This window comes from Dryobates pubescens, chromosome 22, assembly GCF_014839835.1.
Source record: "Dryobates pubescens isolate bDryPub1 chromosome 22, bDryPub1.pri, whole genome shotgun sequence".
In the NCBI taxonomy this organism is placed as follows: domain Eukaryota; kingdom Metazoa; phylum Chordata; class Aves; order Piciformes; family Picidae; genus Dryobates; species Dryobates pubescens.
In genome coordinates this window covers 8,871,273-8,892,350 of record NC_071633.1, presented here as the reverse complement: position 1 = coordinate 8,892,350, position 21,078 = coordinate 8,871,273, and the positions used below count along the sequence as shown (strand labels likewise).

Below are 21,078 nucleotides of genomic sequence, written 5' to 3'. Positions count from 1 at the left end.
TTTAAGTATGAGAATAAAACTTCTCAGCTGGGAATATTTCAGGCTGCAAAAATTTTGTAAGACCAAGTTTTGTTTTTAGAGAAGTTTGTAAAAGTTTACCTTATAGAAAGTGGTACTATTTACATACATATGTGCATGGATACTGATCATGGTGAAATACATTTATATAGATTTGCACAACAACAACTTAAAGCTATGAATAGTTCATAGAAAGACATAAAAAGACTAAAATATACATGTAAAGCACAGCATTTTGAATGGTGAGAGGAACTAAGATCATCAAGAACAATATCTACCCTGCACATTTCTGGTGTTATATTGAAGGCTATTTAGTTTCAAATTGGTTTTTGACATCTATGTACTGTATTACTCATACATTTCTTCTATCCATAATTACAGAAAGTTGCACCAGGAAAGTGCTTTTGCATCAACAGATCTGCCAGCTCTGCAGTAACACATGAAATGTTAAGGGAGCAGAGCAAATGATAAATGAAATACCTCACATGTAAGATGAAAGAACAAAAGTTAAATCGCGTAGCCCGAAACTGTTGATGGAAATAAAGAAAAATGTCCTTATATATTTACTTTATTTCAAAAATAACAGGAAAGCTCTTAAATTAGGCAAAAATGATTATAGAATCAAGCTTGATTCAGTAATTTTCAACCTACTACCTGATGAGCTTCAAAGCCATACAAAACAAGGAGCCATTTAAATAAAACTTCTGAATTCTATAATTTTTACATATATTAGATCCATTTAACCCGTCCAACCAGTTACTCAACTATGTCCAAATTTAGTTTGTCAGTACAGGATAAATAAGACACAACAGTTTCATTTTACATGCTGCCACATTCAGTATTATGCAACCAGCCAGTAAAACATTTCTGCACCCGGAAAACAAAGAAACATCTATTGAAAAAAAAAACTGCAAAGCATCAAGAGAACAATAAAAGAAGCTGGTTCTTTTTCCTGTTTTATCTTGTAGCCTAAGGCACCCATGCATGCAAGCAAGCTGACCATGTATGTTTACCTCTCTGTTGGAGAAAGTTATGCAAGAAGCTTTCCAATCCAGATTTTTACCTGTTGAAGCATTTCTTCTGTAGCATTCAGTTTCAACTGATGCCCCTCAAGACAGATTTCTAAGTCCCGGATTTTCTCTCCTTGAGCTTCCACCTGGTCTGTAAGAACGCTCACCTGTAATTTGAGAGCAGAAGCACAATGCTACTGAAGTGACTGTAAATAAGTTTCAATTACCTTATACAATTAACATCCAAATGCACATTTTAATAGCAAGCTCTCTTTTTAAGTCCTCAGTGATGTAATATGCTTGTGCACTGCAGCAACCTGCTCTGTCAAGATAGACAGTTTTTTCAGTCTTACCTGTACTTTCCTTCAACCCCGCCCTCTGGCACCCCTTCCCTCCCCTCAACTATGTTGTTTTACTATATATATACACACACACACACACACACACATATATACACACACACACATATACATATAAAAAGAAATAGCATTTATAGAAGAGACAGAAGACTACCTATGGTCACCTGAGTCAGTTCATGCAAAAGCCTGAAAAAAAGAAATTAGAAAGCACTAACCAAGCACCTAGGATTCTGAAAATATTTTATGTGGGTTTGAATCATGGCTTGCCATTTCCTAGAATGGATGAACAATGAGAATGTTCATTTGAAACCCAACCAATTACTTCACTTCTTACAAGAACAAAAAAAGAGCTTACCTATCAATAAAATGTTCTGAAGTTATAAAGAATGCAATGAGTAAAGGCAAGTTTTAGCAGCGGCAGAGTTCTATTCCAAGAAAAATTCCCAGGCTTTGCAAGCCAAAACATGAAAGCAGAAAGAAGTGAGATACAGACAATGAATCCCAGAAAAAGAAACAACAAGCAATACTGGAAGAGCGTTGCTGGAATTGTGGTACAGACCACTGAGTGTGTAGTAAGAACTCAAAACTTGCAAAGCTCAGGATAACATTAGAAAGATGTGGAAAAAACCCCAGGGTTAATCCCTATCTTAAGCAGCACATCGATCTGCATATTCATTTTCACTTGATTATACTACAAAAGTGTTATATCAAACAAAAATTTTAAACTGTTTAAACTTGTTTGAATCAAATGTTTTAACAAAAACTTATTTAGGCTCTCACATCCAACCCTATAACCCCTATTTAAAAACAAAAAACCACAACAAACAAAAAAAACCCACACAAAACCGAAAACCAACAACCCAACAAAGGAACAACTGAATCCACCTCAGGGAAGCTGCAGAGAGGGTGACTGAGTGATCTGTTTTATCTGCAAACAAAGACAAGCATACCTGGGAAAGGAACAGAGAGAAAAGGGGACTTTTTTTTTCTCCTCCCCCCATTTTTAAAGTAGCTGGCTGTAGGGTAGAGCACAGACGAATGCAGGATGAGAGATGATACGAAGGAATGGGTGGAGGCAGATGGCAGGGATGCACACTCAAGCTAGGATAGGGGGAATAATCACTCCAATCAAGTGTGTTGCTCGCCTACTTTGTTTTGCATCACTAAATGAGTGATGGCACACAAAAAGTGCCCCTGCGAGGTCAGAAAGCAAGAAGAAAAACTAAATCCTCTCCTCCAGTCTGGTGCAAGAGGGGAAAAAAAAAAATAATTCTACATAAAGGGTTGGGCAATATGTTAAATGTGACTTGCAAAGGAATTTAGTAAAACCTTAGCAGCTTTGGAAGTACGTGTTAGATGTTCCAGTATCTAGGCTGAGAGGCACATTAGCCACTTTGAGCTAATATTTTCCCCTCTGCTCATGATCACATCTGCCAGACTCTTCAGGGATTCAGCAGGCTGCATAACCCCAACATATGCTATGCTGGCAAGTCCATCTTGCCTGAGTAGTGTGACAGCTGCAAGAATGAGCCCACAGACATTGTATTTTCTATAAATATCTATAAAACTGAGGTATATTGAACAATTACCTAAAAATCAAATGGCATAATGCTTATAATGCTTTAAAAAAAAAAAAAAAAGTGAAAAAAGGCCAACCAACCACCTAAAGAATTACATAGGCCCCTCCACATGGGCACCTAGCTATAACAAGGTATTCCAAACGATGCAGCAGTTTCAGCCTCCACCACAGACTGAACAGAAGGATCAGGTTTCAGGGTGCACTGTTTGACTCAGCCTTGGTAGACAGAGGCAGCTAGCAATACCTGTGCCCACTACAAGGTGCCTTGTATTGCTGCTTCTGCAGAAAGTCCGACTCAAGATTGGAGTACTCCGAGCCTCACATTTCCTGCAAATTACAGCTACAGGCCACAGTCATAGTCACAATTCAGCATGAGCTATAGAGGTGTTCTGTTTCCCATCACTTTCTCATCCTTCCTACCAATGGTCACACCCAGGAGTCAGGTTTGTACCAGCAGACTCCCTCAGGCAAGTGTAACCTCAGCATGGGACTTGCCTGTGTTCTTCATATTCATCTGCCTAGATGGAATATGCAGAACCAGTGTAAACCAGGTTCTAACCTCAGCTCCATCTCACCACCTTTATTTTGTTGTTGTTGATGTTATTCCACCAGACTGAAGTTTTCATCTGTCTTATTTGCCTGAGGTTTTTGGAGTTCTGTTGCAACACTCGACAGTGGGATAGGAAGATGCATAAATATTGCCTAAGCCTCTTTAATAGATGGAGACCTGGTGGGAGTAGAAAGCAAGAGAAAGACAACTTCTGTTTTTACTATTAAAAAAAGGAAAGAAAAAATAAAAGAAAAGAAAGAAAAACTGTAGGTAGGTCTCCAAACCATGTAATTCCAAGTTTGGCTGGTTGCATTCTATAGGCACCTATTTGTGTGGATGAAGAAATAATTACTAAAAATCAGCAGGATGAAGACAGGAGAAGTAAGTACTGAGCAGCAGCCTGGATATGAATTTACAAGCACATGAGATGAGCAGTTCTGTTAAGTCCACAAAAGTGGATACACTTTCAACACCAAGATTCTGCCAAATCTGTACAAGCCCTCCAGCACACATGACCAACAATAGGCTGCACAGCATGAACCACATCCAAGATGACAATGGCTGCTATAAGCAGACAAAGATTTCAGGACTGTATGACTGATGAAATAAAGGAGACCTTCAGGAACAAAGCCACAGGTGCATGAGTACAACCCTATGCTTCTGAGGAAACAGCTGGTTTGTCTTTGGATGGTTACCCCACTTATGAGTTGCTCATGCGTGTGACTAAACTGTGAGAGTAGTGAATGTACTGTGTGAAATGTTGTTTGCTATCATTAAAAGAATCAAGATGTTATAGTTATTTGAGTAATAAATTGTGTCCCAATTAATAGCAGTTCTGATGTTGTCTTCTTTGACTTGATTCCCTCTCAGGGGGGGAAAAAAAAAAAAAAAAAAAAAAAAAAAGGACTTGAAACACTTGAAATTCCAACCAAAGTTCAATTTTCATTCAGGGTTTTCTTTTTTTTTCCCTCCCCTCTCCTGAATTTGGTAATAAAATGAAAAAATTTAATCAAGCCTGAGCTTATGTTTCTCAAACCATTCACTGTTTGTTTAACAACAGCAGTGAGAATTCTGCTCAGTAAACACAAGTGTGAACAGAACATGCAAGATAAAACATGTAACTGAAAGTAGGTAGAACACATACCCGGTATGGTTCGGGTTTGATAGATATAAATATATGTGCTTATAATATGCTCATGTAAGCATACAGAGAAAGGATACGAAAAGGCAAGTTTAGCAATGAAAAGATCCAGAAAAAATAATTTGGTTTGTATTTTAAGTTGTACAACATGTGTTTTCTGCAGGAGAAAAACTTGCCTGGGTCCAAGGATCTGTTAGAAAAAGCCTTGGCAAAGCGAGAAATGGAAAATCTAGAAGAGCTCAGGTGTGCATTTTACTACTGAATTTTCTTTTTATCTCTTTCCTTCCCCCTTAAGCTCATTGCTGATACAAAGCAACTACAGTACAGTATAAAAGCAGGAAAATTACCAGTTCTATCTACCTGCTAGTCTTCCAGTTCATTAAAAATGGTGGCACACAGAACCTAGAAAAACACCTGCTGCAACCTAGCAAACCTAGTACGAGAACCACAACTACAGCACTCTTTTAGAACTCCATAACTTTCTTTGACATTCTTCTCTCCCCATTCTTTTACCAAGCTACACCACCATGACATCAATCAGATTGATTTTTGGTCACATTTAGAGACCTGGTAACATTTAACAGCAAAAACTGTCAATTTAGCTTTTATTTACCATTAACTACATAGAGAAAGTTCTCTTTAAGACGTACCTGCAGAATGAGTGACTCTTTATCACCTTCTAATCGTGCCAATCTTTCTTGATAAGTTTCATTATTAGATGTGTGATGATTCACCTGTGACTGGGGGGGGGAAAAAGTGCTATGAGAATTTTTATACTTAATATTAAAATTTCAAGCAAGAGTGTGTATATATATATAAAACAGAGTGGTTATTATAATGCCAAAAAACATACAAAATGTTTCTATACACCAAAATTGGTTATTCCATATACACTAGATTTTTTTCAATGTACTTTTTTGTTTTTTAAATGGATTTTGAATATTTTGTCATTTCCAGTATTCAGGAATGTTATAGGAATAGAGTTGATTTTTTTTTTCCCATTGTGAAATACCATCTTATCAAGATAAAAATAGTTCAGTTGGAAACACCTAGGTTCAACAGTCTTTTGCAAAAGTCAAGGAATCTTGGTGCTTAGGTTTAAATGGCCAAAATTGCCATATATATTATATTATTCCTGAAAATTACTGAAAGAAAAGTATGGGGGTTTTTTGTTAGGCATTTAAAAATCACTTAAAATTTCAAATTACAGCTATGTAGTCACTTACAAATTTCTAAATGGCTCCATGGAGCAAGACCTTCTAAAACACAGCCTGTGCCTAACCACTATGTCTTATTTCCTATGCATTTTAATACTCCAGAGAGAAATGCCATAATTAAAAAAAAAAAACAAAACACACCACAACAAACAAACAAAAAACCAAACCACCAAAAGCAAACAAAAACACAACTACAGATTTATTCTAAAAAGTTTAGAAGAGTCCCATGGCTTCATCCTGCATACTAAAACATTGTGCAACTGTGGGAATGGAGCTGCTTGCTTAAAGCATCAAAAGTAACATAAGCCCTTAGTGGTTCATTTCCCAGCTCAGTTGCAGGCAATGCATTTCTGCCAGGGAATAAAACCCGCTGGCTGGCTTTTTAGCTAACACAATTTCCCACCTTCACTGAGTTCCATTCAGCTACACTAATCTGCAGCTGATTGCACATTTATAGTTACACCAATCATAATTCTCTTCCCCAACTGTCTTTTTCAACTGAACATTTGTGAATAGGATTTTTAAAAATATTAAATATATTCATGGCTTCTTCATTTCCAGTGAGGTCCATAGGCCCAAATGTAAGAGATGTTGAAAACAAACATGGTGCCAATTAACACAATCAAGAAATAAAAATATTTATCCAAAAGACACTTTTCAAGCCATAAAGTACTGAACTAGATACAAGTATGGCACCTTTATGAGCTGAGACAAACTGAGCACTCGTCTCTGATAATTTGGAATGGAATCCAATCACAAAGACACGAACAAGCAGGAATGAAAGGTATCTGAACCTTTAGATACCTTTAATTATTTGCCATATTCTTGTCTTGCCTCCTAAAGACCTCCAGAAATGGATTACACAAGCCTCCCCAGACAATCTACTTCTTAGCTACCCATCATTAGCACATTTTTCTTAATGTCTAACCTGAATCATCATCTCTTCAGCTTCAAACTACTGGTTCCTATCACACCACCATGGCTAATAAAAAGGTCCTTCCCTTTGCTTCAGAAAATATTTACATATTTGAAGACTATCTGTAGATCTCTAATTAAAAAGTGACTCTTTGGATTAAACAAACAGAAGTTTTTCTGTCTGTTCCTCACAGGTTAATTTTTCAAGATCCCTTTTGTTGCTTTCTTTTGGCTCCTCTTCACAAATTGTTCCTTGATGTCTTTTGAAATGAAGTGCCTCAGAGGAGACAAAGGACTCCAGCTGAAAATGGCTAGAGTGGAAAAAAACTTTTAACAGACCCTTGGGCCACATTTCTTTTCATATAAGCCATACAGTAACACTGATATATTTTCAGCTCAGGGCCCATAACTTCCAGATCCCTTTTTAATGTTCTTATTTAGCTGGTGCTCTGTTCTTCATCCTGTGTTTAGTTATTGTTTCTGCTTAAATGTATAACCTTGCAGTAGTCTATACTCAATTGCATGCTATTATTTATTCTGTTTCCTATGCATCAGGCTCCTATGTTTTAATCGTGTCCTTTACCATGGCTGCAAGCTCCCTACCTAGAACCACATGTAAATTCACTAAGCTCAGTCTTTTCTCCCTGTTTTAGAGGTTAACAAGAACACTGAAGAACAGAATGTACAGAACCTCACTCCACAGTCTCTAACCAACATTCATTGTCCAAAGAGGAATAGATTAGCTTTAATTGGAATATATTTTTCTTACTAGCTTTTGACCAGTTTATAGTGGGTACAATTAAGATTCAAAACCTCACAGAGCAGCTCTAAAAACGCATGTGAGTGCATCGCTTACACACAATTTCAGACAACTTAAGTTTTACACTGGAACTTGTAGGGAGCTGTATGTAATGCCTTTAAAGGAACGGTGACCAGTCCTCCTCCTTCTCCCTGACTAGTTCTAGTTTTTCAGAATGTCAGTGTCCTAGCATCTCTGTCCATCCTTCCTGACATATCAATGTAATTTTATAAGCCTTCTGCTTATTAAGAAATAATCTCTTCCCTCAAGCCCCACACTGTGTTTATAAAACATGGATTTTCAGTTTAATTTAGGCCCTTTGTATTAAAAGTTGGTCATTGGTCTGTATGGTCCTAAAGTACTATACTGAAAAGAAAGAATACAAGTAAACAACTGTATGTGTGTCTGGAAAATCCTTTGGCCTCAGCTATGCACCCACAGTCATACTGCCAGCCCTTCTGCTTGGGGTGTTACTCCACTTAGAGAACAAAATCTTTCACTGTACTTCAGAACTCAAAATCTTTAGCCTTGGTGGCTATGATTCCATTAGAGTTAAAACTCAATTACATACCATTAAATGAGTTTTCTCAATGGAGAGCCCACAGGCCTTCCCCAGTATGTCTCTGGCTCACACACAATGGTAGGGGAGACTTTACTGCACCTCGAACATCAAGTATTCAGGGAACAGCAGCACACTGCCAGGCAGGAAAAGATTCTCTTAATAACAAAACCTATTGATGAAGATCACCTAGTTAAGCAGATTCTGCACCCTTTCTCCCACTGTCATTTGCTATATTCCTAGGATAGATTTAAGAAATATAACTGTTACCATTTGTGTAATCACTCCCCCCTCCAAGCCTAACATGCACAATGAGTTAAATTACTGCCAATACATCTTTGCAAACCAAATTGATCACAAACACAAAACAGAGCTCAACATTTCATATAATCACTAATTAACAATTAGTTCAACATCAAATCATGTAATTTTATTACACTCACATTTACCAAATGTGTAGGTTCCAATCATGTCTGCTGCACTGAGACTGAAATATCCTTTGCTAGAATTCCAATACTTAATACTCATGTAAAACCTAGTGAATCACACCCATGCGAACAGAAAAAAACCTATCAACCACAGGTCAGACTGAGAGTGCTCAGATAAGTACAGTAGACAGAAAATGATCTGCTAAATAAAAGTGGCTGATTGACACAAGGCAGTTGTTTCAGACTTGAGAAATCTTTGTGGCATGCATCAAGACAAGATAAAACGATGTAATATGAACCAAGGACATCTGTGGATGGTTGGAGTGCATTCTGTAGTTGGAAAGTCAGTACTAAAAGGAAACTGGGCAAGTAGTGCTAGATATCACATGTATCAGTGGCAACTGATTATAGTACCTGTAGCACTGAAGTCATGACTAAAGACAACTGGGTTTAAGAGCTCACAACACTGGACTTGTGCAACCACACAGATAAAAGGCTGAATCGCCAAGATTTTTCACAAAGATGTTATTTCAGAAGAGTAGCCTTCAAGATCAAAAAATTCATTACCTGATCCCCACAAATTATAAGATAAATATGTTAATTGTAACAACAGAAGGGAAAAAATTGCATGAAATATTAAAAAGTGTGTAGTAACACATGATGGCAAACCAGAAAGATACACAAAGTAGCTGAAACTATCTTGATGGTAGTGTCACTGCAGAAGAAAAGTCAACTGTATACCACAAATGCTTTGCCTAAAGGAGCAGCAAAGCAGTTTTCTGAAGTACCTGTACTATAGCCTCCACAGACATATTCAATATAGTTTAATGCCCATCAGATTGCATGACATATTAACATAATTTCCTGAAACAATTCCAAGTCTATTATTTTTCCTGTTTCTAAGGGAGGGAAGGAAAAAAAAAAGGCAGTATTTTAGTATTTTTCCATTCCATTAGATATTTCAGCAGCTTCTTCATCTTTAGTTTCCAAATCTCTCTCTAGAATATGCTCTTTATTTTAATCTGGATATACTTCTAGTAGCTGCTGGAAAGTTTAAGTATCGCTTTACACAATCCAGGCATTAGAATCTTTTTTCCAAGAAAAAGGATTAAATATTCCTCCAGCATATATGAAAAAAACCCACCTTAAAAATTGTACAAAAATCATAGTAATATGATTCAAAAGCTTTAACTGAAAATGGGAATAATTAGCAGAACTATAAAAGGGTCTGTCAAGAAAAGGAAGAAATGTTTGATCAACCCAGGTAGCTACCTTAACTATCAACAGCCTTCTCAGAGACCTGTAAGCGTGGAATGTCACATTTTCTTGCATGCTATTTTACAAGGAAACAATTCAGAATGCAGATTGTCAGAACAGAACAAAAACCACTGCACAGCATTCTGATCAGAATCTCAGTAGCAGAACCTCTAGCTCAACCTTCATCGGCTGTAAAAGAAAGCCCCTTAAAAGCAGTACACATACAAGATAATAAAACAGAATATAGGCCAGTTTATGCTCTCCTCATATGTGCTGTTTCAGTTTCAGCTCAAAGACCATGCAACACAACTGATTTTAAAAAATGTCAACTTCTGAAGTTGATCAGCACAGGAATTTGTCTCTAATACCATGGACCTCATATTGGTGGAGGAGTGAGAAGCTGGGAAAAGAAACCTGGCAGTCAGTGAGAGTGGTGACTTACAAGGCTTTTTAACAAGTCACTCACCTCTTTCAGAAGACAAATTATATTATAAACGTCTTTTTATTGTCACATGAATCACCTTCAGTTCCACTGATAATTAAGTAAGATGTCTGTGGCAACTATAATACAACATTAATAGGGAAGACTAGGGACATGCTTCATCTATTGCCTTTTGTTGAAGTTCAGAGGCTGAGAACAAGTATAGGCAGCACAGCTCAACCAGTCACTTTCCCCACAAACTACCAGGAACACAAATTGTAGTATTATATTTCAATACAAGAAAACATACACTACAGGCTTTTTCCAGCCTATTTTGGAGTTGATAGTATTTAGAAGAGTGTGGAATTTTCATCTCTTTCATTGCTCTTTTGGGTCAGCAGAACTGATGTTATGAATTGCAGTAGTTGCTATTGTGCAGTGATGAGTAGCCTACAGAGCAAACAATTTTATTTTAGCATCTGACTATGGACGGAATACAAATATAATCTCTTGGCACATTAGTGCTATCTCAGATACACACCTATCTGAAAACACACACATTCACTCAGGGTACTTGAGGAGGAGAAGGCTGGAATGTGATTTCTGGATCTGCAATGCTTGCCTTTCATCAGAAGGCAATTAATAAATCAACCACAGGATTTTCTATTGGCTGTTGCTCCTTGCTGCTTCAGTGAAAGTGGCAGTCACTTGTGAAAGCTAACAGCATATAGTCTGAAACTAAGTAAAGACAAAACTATCTGTATTTTTGTAGTCCTTAAAACAAAGTATAAATATTTGGTGAAAATTTTGTTATCTGGAAATCTTTCCTAACAGTAATTCCTATTTCCTCCTCCATTACTTAAAGGAAGATATCCTTACAGAAGTCAGAAGATTTACCCTCAGCATCATAAGTTTGATGCCTATACCATGGGTTTGACTGTACCACCTCGTGCTAGTAAAGGTTATGAACAGCATCTGGAAGAAAGGAAAGTCTAAGAATAATCTATACCTTTTTCAGATCAGCCATTATACTGTGCTGCATGTACACCAAAAGGTTAGTCTAAGGCAAGCCATAAGAGTCATCAAACACCTGAGAGAGAAATGAAAGCATCTCTCTCTCAAAATAAGACAAGAGACCTTCCATTTTGCTGCATTCCATCCACTGCAGTTCAAAAAACTCAGCTATTTACAGTGTCCCTTAGAGAGTCCATAATACTGTTTATTGTAAATATTAGCAATTATGTTTGTGACACTTGTTAATAACTTGTGGCTATACCTTCATGCCTATGTACCATAATGGGTAGTATGGCATTTTTATTTGGAATGGTGTGTTCCATTTAAGGAAAGTTTCCAGATGGAAAGATAACAAAGCAACAAGACAACAGTTGAAATTGTATGTCATCCCTCTAACCTAGATCCCTTGGAAGAACCAAAGAAAGTTTGCTAAAGATGAGACACTTCCAGCTTCAGACAGTGGGAGTGTCTTGAGTTCCACAGCTTGCAACAGAAACTTTTAAGAGTGACAGATTTATGCTTAGGCACTGTCAAAGAACCAAACATCACTTATCAGCAAGACACTTTCCCACAAAGTGCCCATGAACTACTTTATGAGAACTATGCTGCTGCCTTTGCTGTAATGTTCAGAGTGCACTTCTTGAGAATCTTTCATAACCTCCTAGAAACAGACTGCTGACAGGGGCAGCTGATAGTGGCACAGGCTGATTCTCCTGTGCAGTTGCCCTGCCTGTAGGTCCAGAGACCTTTTCTTGCCCCTGAGCACTCTGAACAGTAATGAGAAGAGCCTGATAGGCATGGGCCAGGTCCCAACACATTGCAGTCCTCCTTTTTCTTTGTCCTTCTTCTTTTATCCTTCTTAGGCAGGCTTCGTGGCTTACTGATGAGGTATCCTAGAATATTTGCATTGTTGCAAACAGGGTGGTACTATGTGTCTCTGTCAGATATTCAGCTTCTCAGCCAGAATAAGCTAACCCAGTTCTGAAAGTGTCATTCAAGTACAGTTGTAAGGTATAGCACAGTATAGCTGTATCATTTGCAGAATTTTGTCTGATATTATCAGAGAAAATTCTTTCTCTTGTGAGAAATACTACTGCAGACTAATAACTTTCATTACTGGGAAGAGTCAGGGGGAAAAAATGAAACGGAGTAAGAAAGACTTAAGTAAACAAAGAAAAACACATTAGCTGTGCCTCATATGCAGCTGAGTTGGCTTTTGGCTCTGTACATCCACTCTTACATTTTGCTGCCCACTATGTTGCTCTAACCCTGTCCAAGCTCACAAACAAATACACTTCTTTCTGGACTTTCTTCACGTTAAAATGACCTGTTAAAATGCTGTGCCAAGAATGACCATTTCAATTTGATCTAAATATTGCTTTGTGCTTCCTGCTGTTGCACGATGCATGTTAAGTTATAAGACCACTGCATAAACCCAAATCCTCTCTTCTAAACATCTGAGGATAGCAGTTGCATATGTCATTGTCCCTGCCTGTACCTTGTGATTTTTGTGTTTGTTTGCTGTCCTAAACCGTCCAAACCACAGATACTAATTCAAGTCTAGCTTAGCCAACCACTGCAACATCAAAACTGATCCTGTTCTCTGAAGTGATTTCTGCTAATGGTGAAATTTGAGCCAGCTCTGGCATACTCCACCAAGGGCTTGTGGAAGTCTGTTGCAGTTACTTTCTGTGAAGTGCCATTTGTTACTCTGAAGGGTACTCATACTTTCATTATCAGCCAAAGAGCAACAGTTTATGATTGCAGGGCCTGAAATCTTTGTATGCTAACGCAATCAGTGCTAGACATGTGACATTAGGGTTCTTGAACATGAGAATTAAATAAGCAACTTAGATTGTTTCAACTTCTTTTTAAAAATCACTCGTCAAAGGAATTTGGGAGCAGACTGCTTAAATTCCCCTGGGAACAATGCAAGATCATTTTCAATTCCCTTCCCCCACACACGCTCAGCCCCTTAAAGAGCTTGTAAGGAATTACACGTCAGAGCAGTAAAAAGGAATTACATGTAGCAACAGTAAAAGCATTATTAATTTCTGTAAAAACCTGTACTACATTTAAACACAGTAACCCTTCTGAACGCGGTACTTGAAAATCACCCTAAGGACACCCTGTGTTAACCCCTCCAAATCTGTGAGCATTTGGGTGTTTCAGAGACTTTCTCCACTGTAGCTATTTTGTGAGCCCTTTCTCACCATGTTATTGTCCTCAGTGTATCCTGAATGCCATGCTACAGCCTTTTGCTAACAAGCCTATCTTTTCAGAAATGAAATTTAAGCCAGGAAGCAGAGGTGCCAGACATACCATATTCCTAACTTCATTTAAATAAATTAATATGCAATTGCAAAAGCCACTAAAGAGTTATTCAGCTTTAAATGCACAGAGCACAGGTTAAACTAATAGTATAATGTTACCAACTGCTACTTCCTGTTATCTCCGCTCCTTCACTATCCCACTCACTCCCACACTCCAGAACTGTTAAAAGTTTCCAGAATCTGATGTAAATATTTTGTAAACTAACTTCAAGATTCTCAAGCCTTTATTAAATACTGGCATTAGATCATGAATATTTTTCATTCAAGAAATTACTCTAAGTTCCTAATCACAATTCACATATTTACCTACATTTTATGTTTATACAGCTAATAAAAAAAGATAGTATGCATGTGCATATGTATACATGTATATTTTTAATCCAATGCCATACAGAAGCACTAACATAAATGGCATGCACAGACTTTGCAAGAAAAGTACACACAGGTTCAAATAGATTTTAGAAGTGTAACAAGAGTATGACCTGCTTACATGACACACAAATTAGTATTTTAATTAACATACACACCCACACCACCCTCCCCATTTTACTGTGAAGGATCTGTTCACACCCCATACATGGATTTTTCAAACACTGAAAAATAAATACTTGGACCTTTAAGAACCTGAAAGCTGACAAATACGAAGTAGTTTTTCCCAGGGTGACGAGACAGCCGCACAAACTTACTTTTCTTTCTTTTGCAGGAAGAGAGAAAACAATCTCATGCAGTTAATTCACGTTCAGACAGTTCATCACAAAAATCAGGGTTTTAATAACACTGTCTTTTTAAAACACATATTTATCAGAGTACGTGCACAGGAAAAAACATACTGCTATTCCTATCCAAAACAAAGGCATCCTGAAAGGTCTCATACAGTTACTCAAGGAAGAATTAAGCAAAGAACAAGGGCAAATAATTTTTCATTTTGAAGCAGGATTTACTTTCAAGCACTTGCTAGAATCTTTGTTTGAAGTTTGATCATAGAGTTTAAAGACAAAGACAGCTGATTCTCTCCCCCTTCCCCAAGCCACCTCCTCCTATGTGAAAAGTTATTAATTCATTTCTCAGGAAGAAACTTAAAGTATTTTAAAGCCGTGGCACTCAATATTTCTTTTCACAAAGCTGAGAATTCTGACTAAGCTTTGTTAAAGTGCATTTACAAAGAAAGAACAAACCCCAGTAAATCACTTACCCTCTTTAGCCACGTGAAGTGCTTGTAAATATCAATCTCACCATCCATGCTTTGGGCCCATCTCAGCAGTCACATTCCCAGGGTTAAAAGAGATTTTTGGAAGCAAGCGCACAGCTTAGTTCTACAGGATATAGTTCTGACTTCTTTTCCTTTCACTCCTCAACTTCTAAAATCTTGCATGCATGTTCGTATTTTAAGATAAATCTTCTGCCCCACAATCTTATCCCAAATGTTTCTCACAGATGTATATATTACACACAACTGTATAAACTTCAGACTCTCCCCCAAACATCTGGTTTTTTTAAACAGCAGATCAGTTAACACCAGAACAATTCAACTCTAAAAACACCAAAAATAAAACTTGCTAAATGATCTTTGAAAAAGGATCTTTCAAGAATAGTATAAATCTGCAGAAACTGTTCCCTTTTAGTGTTGAATAACAAGCTAAAAATTTTTAGGCTGACACTAAGAAACTATTTTCAAGTAATGCTTTCTCTGGGTTTCTGTTTCAAGAGTGACTGGAATTCATTACCAAAGACCCCCTATTTCCTGTCTCCGTTTCACTCCCTGTTTATCGTAACACTACTCAGCCTCCTCAGTTTATTTCAGGCTCAGACTAAGCCTAAAAATAAGTTCTGCTCTTTCAATTACTTGCCTGTCCCCTCAAAAGACATTATAAGAAAGGACGAATCCAAGGACGATCCTGTGGATAAGTTAATTATCCCATAAATACCGCTATTGCCGAAGAGGCAATTTTCTGTCTTAACAGAAGATGATGATACCCCTCTAAGATTTTTGTCTGTTCCTGCTGAAGCTGAAGTCTCACAGCATGGCAACTTTTCAGGCTTGCAACATCAACACAAATGCATATGCAAAGCTCTGGCAAGAAGGGAAGTTTACAAGTGTTGCCTGTTACTGCGGTGTCCTCTAGTGCCTCCACAGAGTAGTTATGATTAAGTTCTAATTTTTCCCAATAGACTCCAGTGTCCAATATTGTATCACCCACTAGTTAAAAATGGGCCTTAAACTGGGCAACTGACTGTTACACACACAAGGACAACTGCTTGGACAATGTCTATTGAGACCAAATGGCAGCTGTTTCTCCACGGAATTTTTGTGATGATTTCAAATTTACTTATCTTCCCACTTCCTTCAGTTTCTACAGCCAAACTCACTTCTACATTTAAGGTGAAGTAAACCAGCAGTTTGGGTGAGCCAGGGTCCAAGTTACCCCTCATACTAATGATATATACAAAGAACTCTAAAGTCTTAATCTGCATGTCCTGAAATGCAATTCTTATAAGGATCACATTCCAAACTGTGGAAGTCACCAGTATGTGAATGAGTTTCTGCAAGGGATGTTAACTTTCATTATTTCAACCATTCTTGATCCATTTGACCTGACAGTCCTCTTTTTAGAGTCTTCCATAATACAGTGTTAAAGGGGAGGGATGTAAAGCTAGACTTCCAGCTTTAAGTAACAACAGGTAACAAATGCATGAAGTTGTGCAACAAGAAATACATTCCATTTTTTTAGAAAGTTAGTGCTATAAGACTTCTCAAGGCACAGAATAACTAAAATGACTAGTAAATATGACAAGAGAAAAGAACTGTCATCTTCCAAAAGTAAACCATGCTATAAGAGAGATCTGAACAGGACTGGGGTTGCTCTACACAGAATGCACTTACACTATACTGGTTATAGAAGTATGTATGCTATCTGAGAAGTTGATAAAAGCAGTTATTTCCTGACTAGCCCACACCATCTGGCAAAAGCCTTATTTTTGTCAATGGTCCATTAAAAAAAAAAACATCAAACACCACCACCAAACAAAACACCCCCACCCCCCTAAAACCACAACAAACTTAAGAAAATTAAGATGCACTCCTCTGTGTATGATGGCCTCTGTCATGGCTGACATACTGAAGACTGAATAGGAGTTCTCTTGACATTAAACACAAGGTCTGTTCAGCTCAAGTCATTCTTTTCCCCAGAAAACTAGTTATCTAATTATGGAGAACAGCAAATCTATCAAACTTTATCTCAAAGTATTGTGTTTCTACACACAAGCTCTAACTCTCAATTCAGGCTTATATAGGGAAAAGGAAAACATACATCGCAAAACATTCCACCACACAGCCTCTTACTGATTTTGGTTTCCATTAAAAACAAAACAAACCTGCAGGAAAATGATTACCTCACTAGTGTGTCAGTGCAGCCTTTGCAGTTACATGAGTATCCAGTTCTCCTCTTAAAAGCACTTAAAACGACAAATCTACCTTATTTCTGCCTTGTCATTTGTCCTGGATTTCAGGTAAAGGCCTCCTGGTTCTGTTAGTCATTCTTCCTGATTAAAAGGTAAATGTGTCTGAATTTTCTGCATCTTATCAGTCATGAATGTTGACAACATACATTCCAGACAGTCACATGCTCCCTCTTTTAACCTGTCACCTGCACACTGAACTTTACATCCTGCTTGAGCTTTGGCCTGAAAAAAGTTTCAGCCTCCAACCAGATACAAATCAGTTGCCACAGATTTGCTTAGAATACTTTTCCATTTCACTGAAACAGTAGGTTAGCTTCTCTGGCCAGTGTGAAAATAAGGGAAATACGTTGCAATTTGAGGATTGCTTCCTGAGGTTACCACTGTATTTTTTTCTTCTTCTTCTTTTTAGGAAATCCATGCTTGTGTGCAGCTCTTCACTAAGCACTAACCAACCAAGCAAAAATCCCCCATTCTCACTGCAGCACCACCTCCTTCAAGTGTTATCCCAGGGAGAATGATTTAGATATTACTCCCTTGTCCCAGCAATTTTTAAAATTTTTTTTCTCCTCTCTCCAGTATTGTCTCAAAAAATAAATGACAACAGATATAAATGCAAAGTAGGGCACTACAAATATTTAAATTACCAAAGTTTATATACTGAACAAGCTGAATGAAAATCCATTAGGATTTCTTTGCCAGTTCTGTACTTTCACAGAAACTGTTGACCGCTGCCCCTGCTGAAAGAATCCAAAACACCATTTGCAGAACAGCAGAGGTGCTAGGCACATGAACGTCTGCTGATACATAACCCATAAAACCCAATCAGCTAAGCAACCCATTGCTTTATTAGTCAATGTCAAATATAGCAAACAAGATTTTAAGTAGTAAACACAGCTATATAAACTGCTTTGAAACTGAAAGTAAAAGAATACTTTAAACCATCAGTTAAACTTCTCATGCCTTTCCATTCCACATGTATGATGAGACCAGAAAATATCCACAAATCCTCTTGAAACTGTGGCAGGAGGGAGTCTGTCTGGTGTATTTCTTCTCCTGACAACACTGGAGCTGAGGAAGCATGAAGCTGTTTGCTTTTCCACCATTGTTTCTCCTTCTCCCACCTAGTTGAGTCCCTAAGAAATTATATTACTGTTACATAACAATTTAACTTTTTATTCAGTTAAATTTGTGCTAAGCCACATTTTTGTGATCTTTCAGAGCAGCACAACTGCATGCTGTCAATAGCGTTCTTGTACTGGCACAATATCTGCTAGCACCATTGCTTAATAAAACAATTATCTCTTACCAACCTCTTTGCTAGTTACTTTATGGAAAATATTTTCCAGTGTTCCCTCTAGCTAAACTTTAAAAAGCAGATGTTTCATAGCACTTAAATTTCTACATTAATGTTTGTTACATCAGTATAGGGTATCATATTTAAATTACTAAAAAGCAATGCAGCTGGAAATTCTAGTGACAGAACATAATGTGAAATGAAAAATGGACACTATGCGTAACATCAGACATAAAAGGAAAGATGAACTGATGGGATATTCAGACACTTAGTGCAAAGGAAGATGCTGAAGCCAACAGCTCAAAGAGAGATAAATGGAACCAAATAAATCAAATTAATACTTCTGAAAGCTAACATGCAATCTCTGTACACAGTCATGGCTTCCTATTGAGTGAGTAATCCTCTGCTTCCTCTGATGTCATCAAGGTGTGGATAGCCCATGTTGGTAAGGATTGTCCCCAAGGCCTAAACTTCACAAGGTGTAAGTAAACTAGCTTGAAATCTCAGAATGCTTAACGTATAAAGACATAGGCTCTGCTATTATAACAGAAATATCACCTTCCTTCCATGAGAATGCTAAACCTAAGGCCATAACACAATTCTTTCTAATCTGTTGTTTAAAGCTGGCTCTATTAAGCATTATGGACCATTACAATGATGAAATAAAATGCCAAGAGCTACCCTTACCATGTCATTTTAGGAAAGAGATTTAAATCAGCCCTGCTTATTCCAAAACTTTTTAAAGCTTCTATTAGTCCTCTGTGCAGAATAGACTTCCATGCCTCTGCTGGCAGCTACTACAGTAGACAGGCACAGTCAGATATGGTTGACTCCAAAAAACAGTAAAATAAATGAGGCCTGATTTAGAAAAAAAAATCCATGCAAGCTGTGTACAATCCCATATCCACTAGCTCCAAGACACTCTAGTATTTATAAAAAGCTGCCTGTATGAAGGACACTTCTCTGCTGTTTCTTGTGTGCTGTCAATTGCTCTAACATGCTTGAGGAACTCCTGAGAAGGCCAGATCTTCCAGTTCAGGGCTTCCTTACATCATCAACTCATTCAAAAGGAGCTGGAGCACAGCACAGGACTGGGTCATACAACTTGTGACTCTGACTACTGCTCAGAAAACACATCCATCTAATGTTTCGATTTGTGAAAAATAAACCCAAATGCTTATGGAATGATGGCTTTTCTGCACTGTCCCAAGCAGGCTCTGCTGGTCTGTTTTCAATTTAACATGTGCTAATACCCCTTGGCAATGGGAAGATCCAGCTACATATAGCTCCATCATGACTCTCAACAGTTGAATTCCACAGTCAAATCTACCAGCAGATACATATACTGGCTTTAATTGACATTGCTCTTCCCTTTCAGATGTTGCCAAAAAATTCTATTGATACTTTTATAAAATCATGTTTCCAAGCACACTGAAGTGTCCTCTAAAGCAGTCATTTTCTGCCTCTCTTCTGGACAGATAACTACAAAGTGAATCTCAGACAACAGTGAAACAGAGGGACCAGTGATAATGTTTCAGGAGAGCACTGTAACACATGCTTAAAATAAAACTTTGAAGTAATTCCAAAAACTTCACAAACTCCACCAATTTAGAATTCTAAACTGGGACTTTCTAAGTCCCTGTAAAGAGAGTAGACAAAAAAAAAAATCTCCTTGATTTTAACACACAGTAGAAACAATCTCTTACAAAGTTTAATTATGACAAATGCCAATCAAGAGTCCAAGATACTCACCCTACTTCTGTGAAAATCTTTTGGTTTACCTTTATAAAATCCTCAGCGGCTTACTTTAAATATAAATGTTCCACTCATAATTCATACTTAAAATCATTTCAGTAACACTGTAAGATCACTAGCATTCCCATGAACTCAGAAAAGAGTTCCATAAAGATGTATAGAATAAAAATAGAAAATAAAAATAAAATTACAATGTAAAAGTTCATTTAGAGTAATGAAATGAAACCATAACTAAATACATTCTCTCACAGCTCACCAAGTCAAGCAGTCAGTTGTTACTGTGGCAGTTAATTTTTAATGCTGAAATTACTACCTGCTTTGTGATATGTCATGTGGACACCACCTATACTAGAATATTTAACATGAAGCATTGAAAGTGCACACAAAATTGTTTTATATGAATACCATGGTAGTCCAAGTGGTTTTGCTCCGTTTTAAGGCCAAAGAGTTTACAATCATAAAGCATGTATAATACTCTCAACATTCATGTTGAGGCAAAAAATTTTTAATACATTTCCTAAGTAGTCAACAGTCTATAATTAATGATGATTTATTCTATTTTAGCTTTGCCAAAATACTTATGCAGTTACAGCAATTATTCAATCTTCATTCTATTATACATAGTAACAATCTTTCTGAATTCAGTGCTAAGTTTGTCAAACCTATCTCAAAGTAGTGGCAGCAGTTACAGTGTCCAGTTCTACTATGAACTCAAGAACCTGATATCCTGTTAATTTCACAGATCTCATACCACAAAAATGTGAAAGGAACCTTTTCTAAAAGCACACTTGAGTTCCATGAATGGTGTGCCTCTTCCTTAGAAGAATGTAGAGGAAAAGCTCAAAATCCAGCTCCATCAAATCACCAAAACACTAAATCATTACCAATGCTGCCATAAAACAAGGAACAAAGCAAACGCTATCAGAAGAAGAAGCAGGCAAAGTAATCAAGTATGAATTATGTCATCTGA

At 37.4% G+C, this 21,078-nt stretch overlaps 1 protein-coding gene across 1 annotated transcript in view; it reads right to left on the bottom strand.

The window, feature by feature from the left end:
* The window catches only part of PPFIBP2 (PPFIA binding protein 2), a 74,053-nt gene that overhangs the window by 38,219 nt on the left and 14,756 nt on the right, over positions 1–21,078 (bottom strand). The window contains exons 3-4 of the mRNA XM_054171977.1: positions 5,308–5,397; positions 1,082–1,195 (exon numbers count right to left, since the gene is read on the bottom strand). Coding sequence (XP_054027952.1) covers positions 1,082–1,195; positions 5,308–5,397 — 204 coding nt within the window. The remainder of the gene's footprint in view (positions 1–1,081; positions 1,196–5,307; positions 5,398–21,078) is intronic.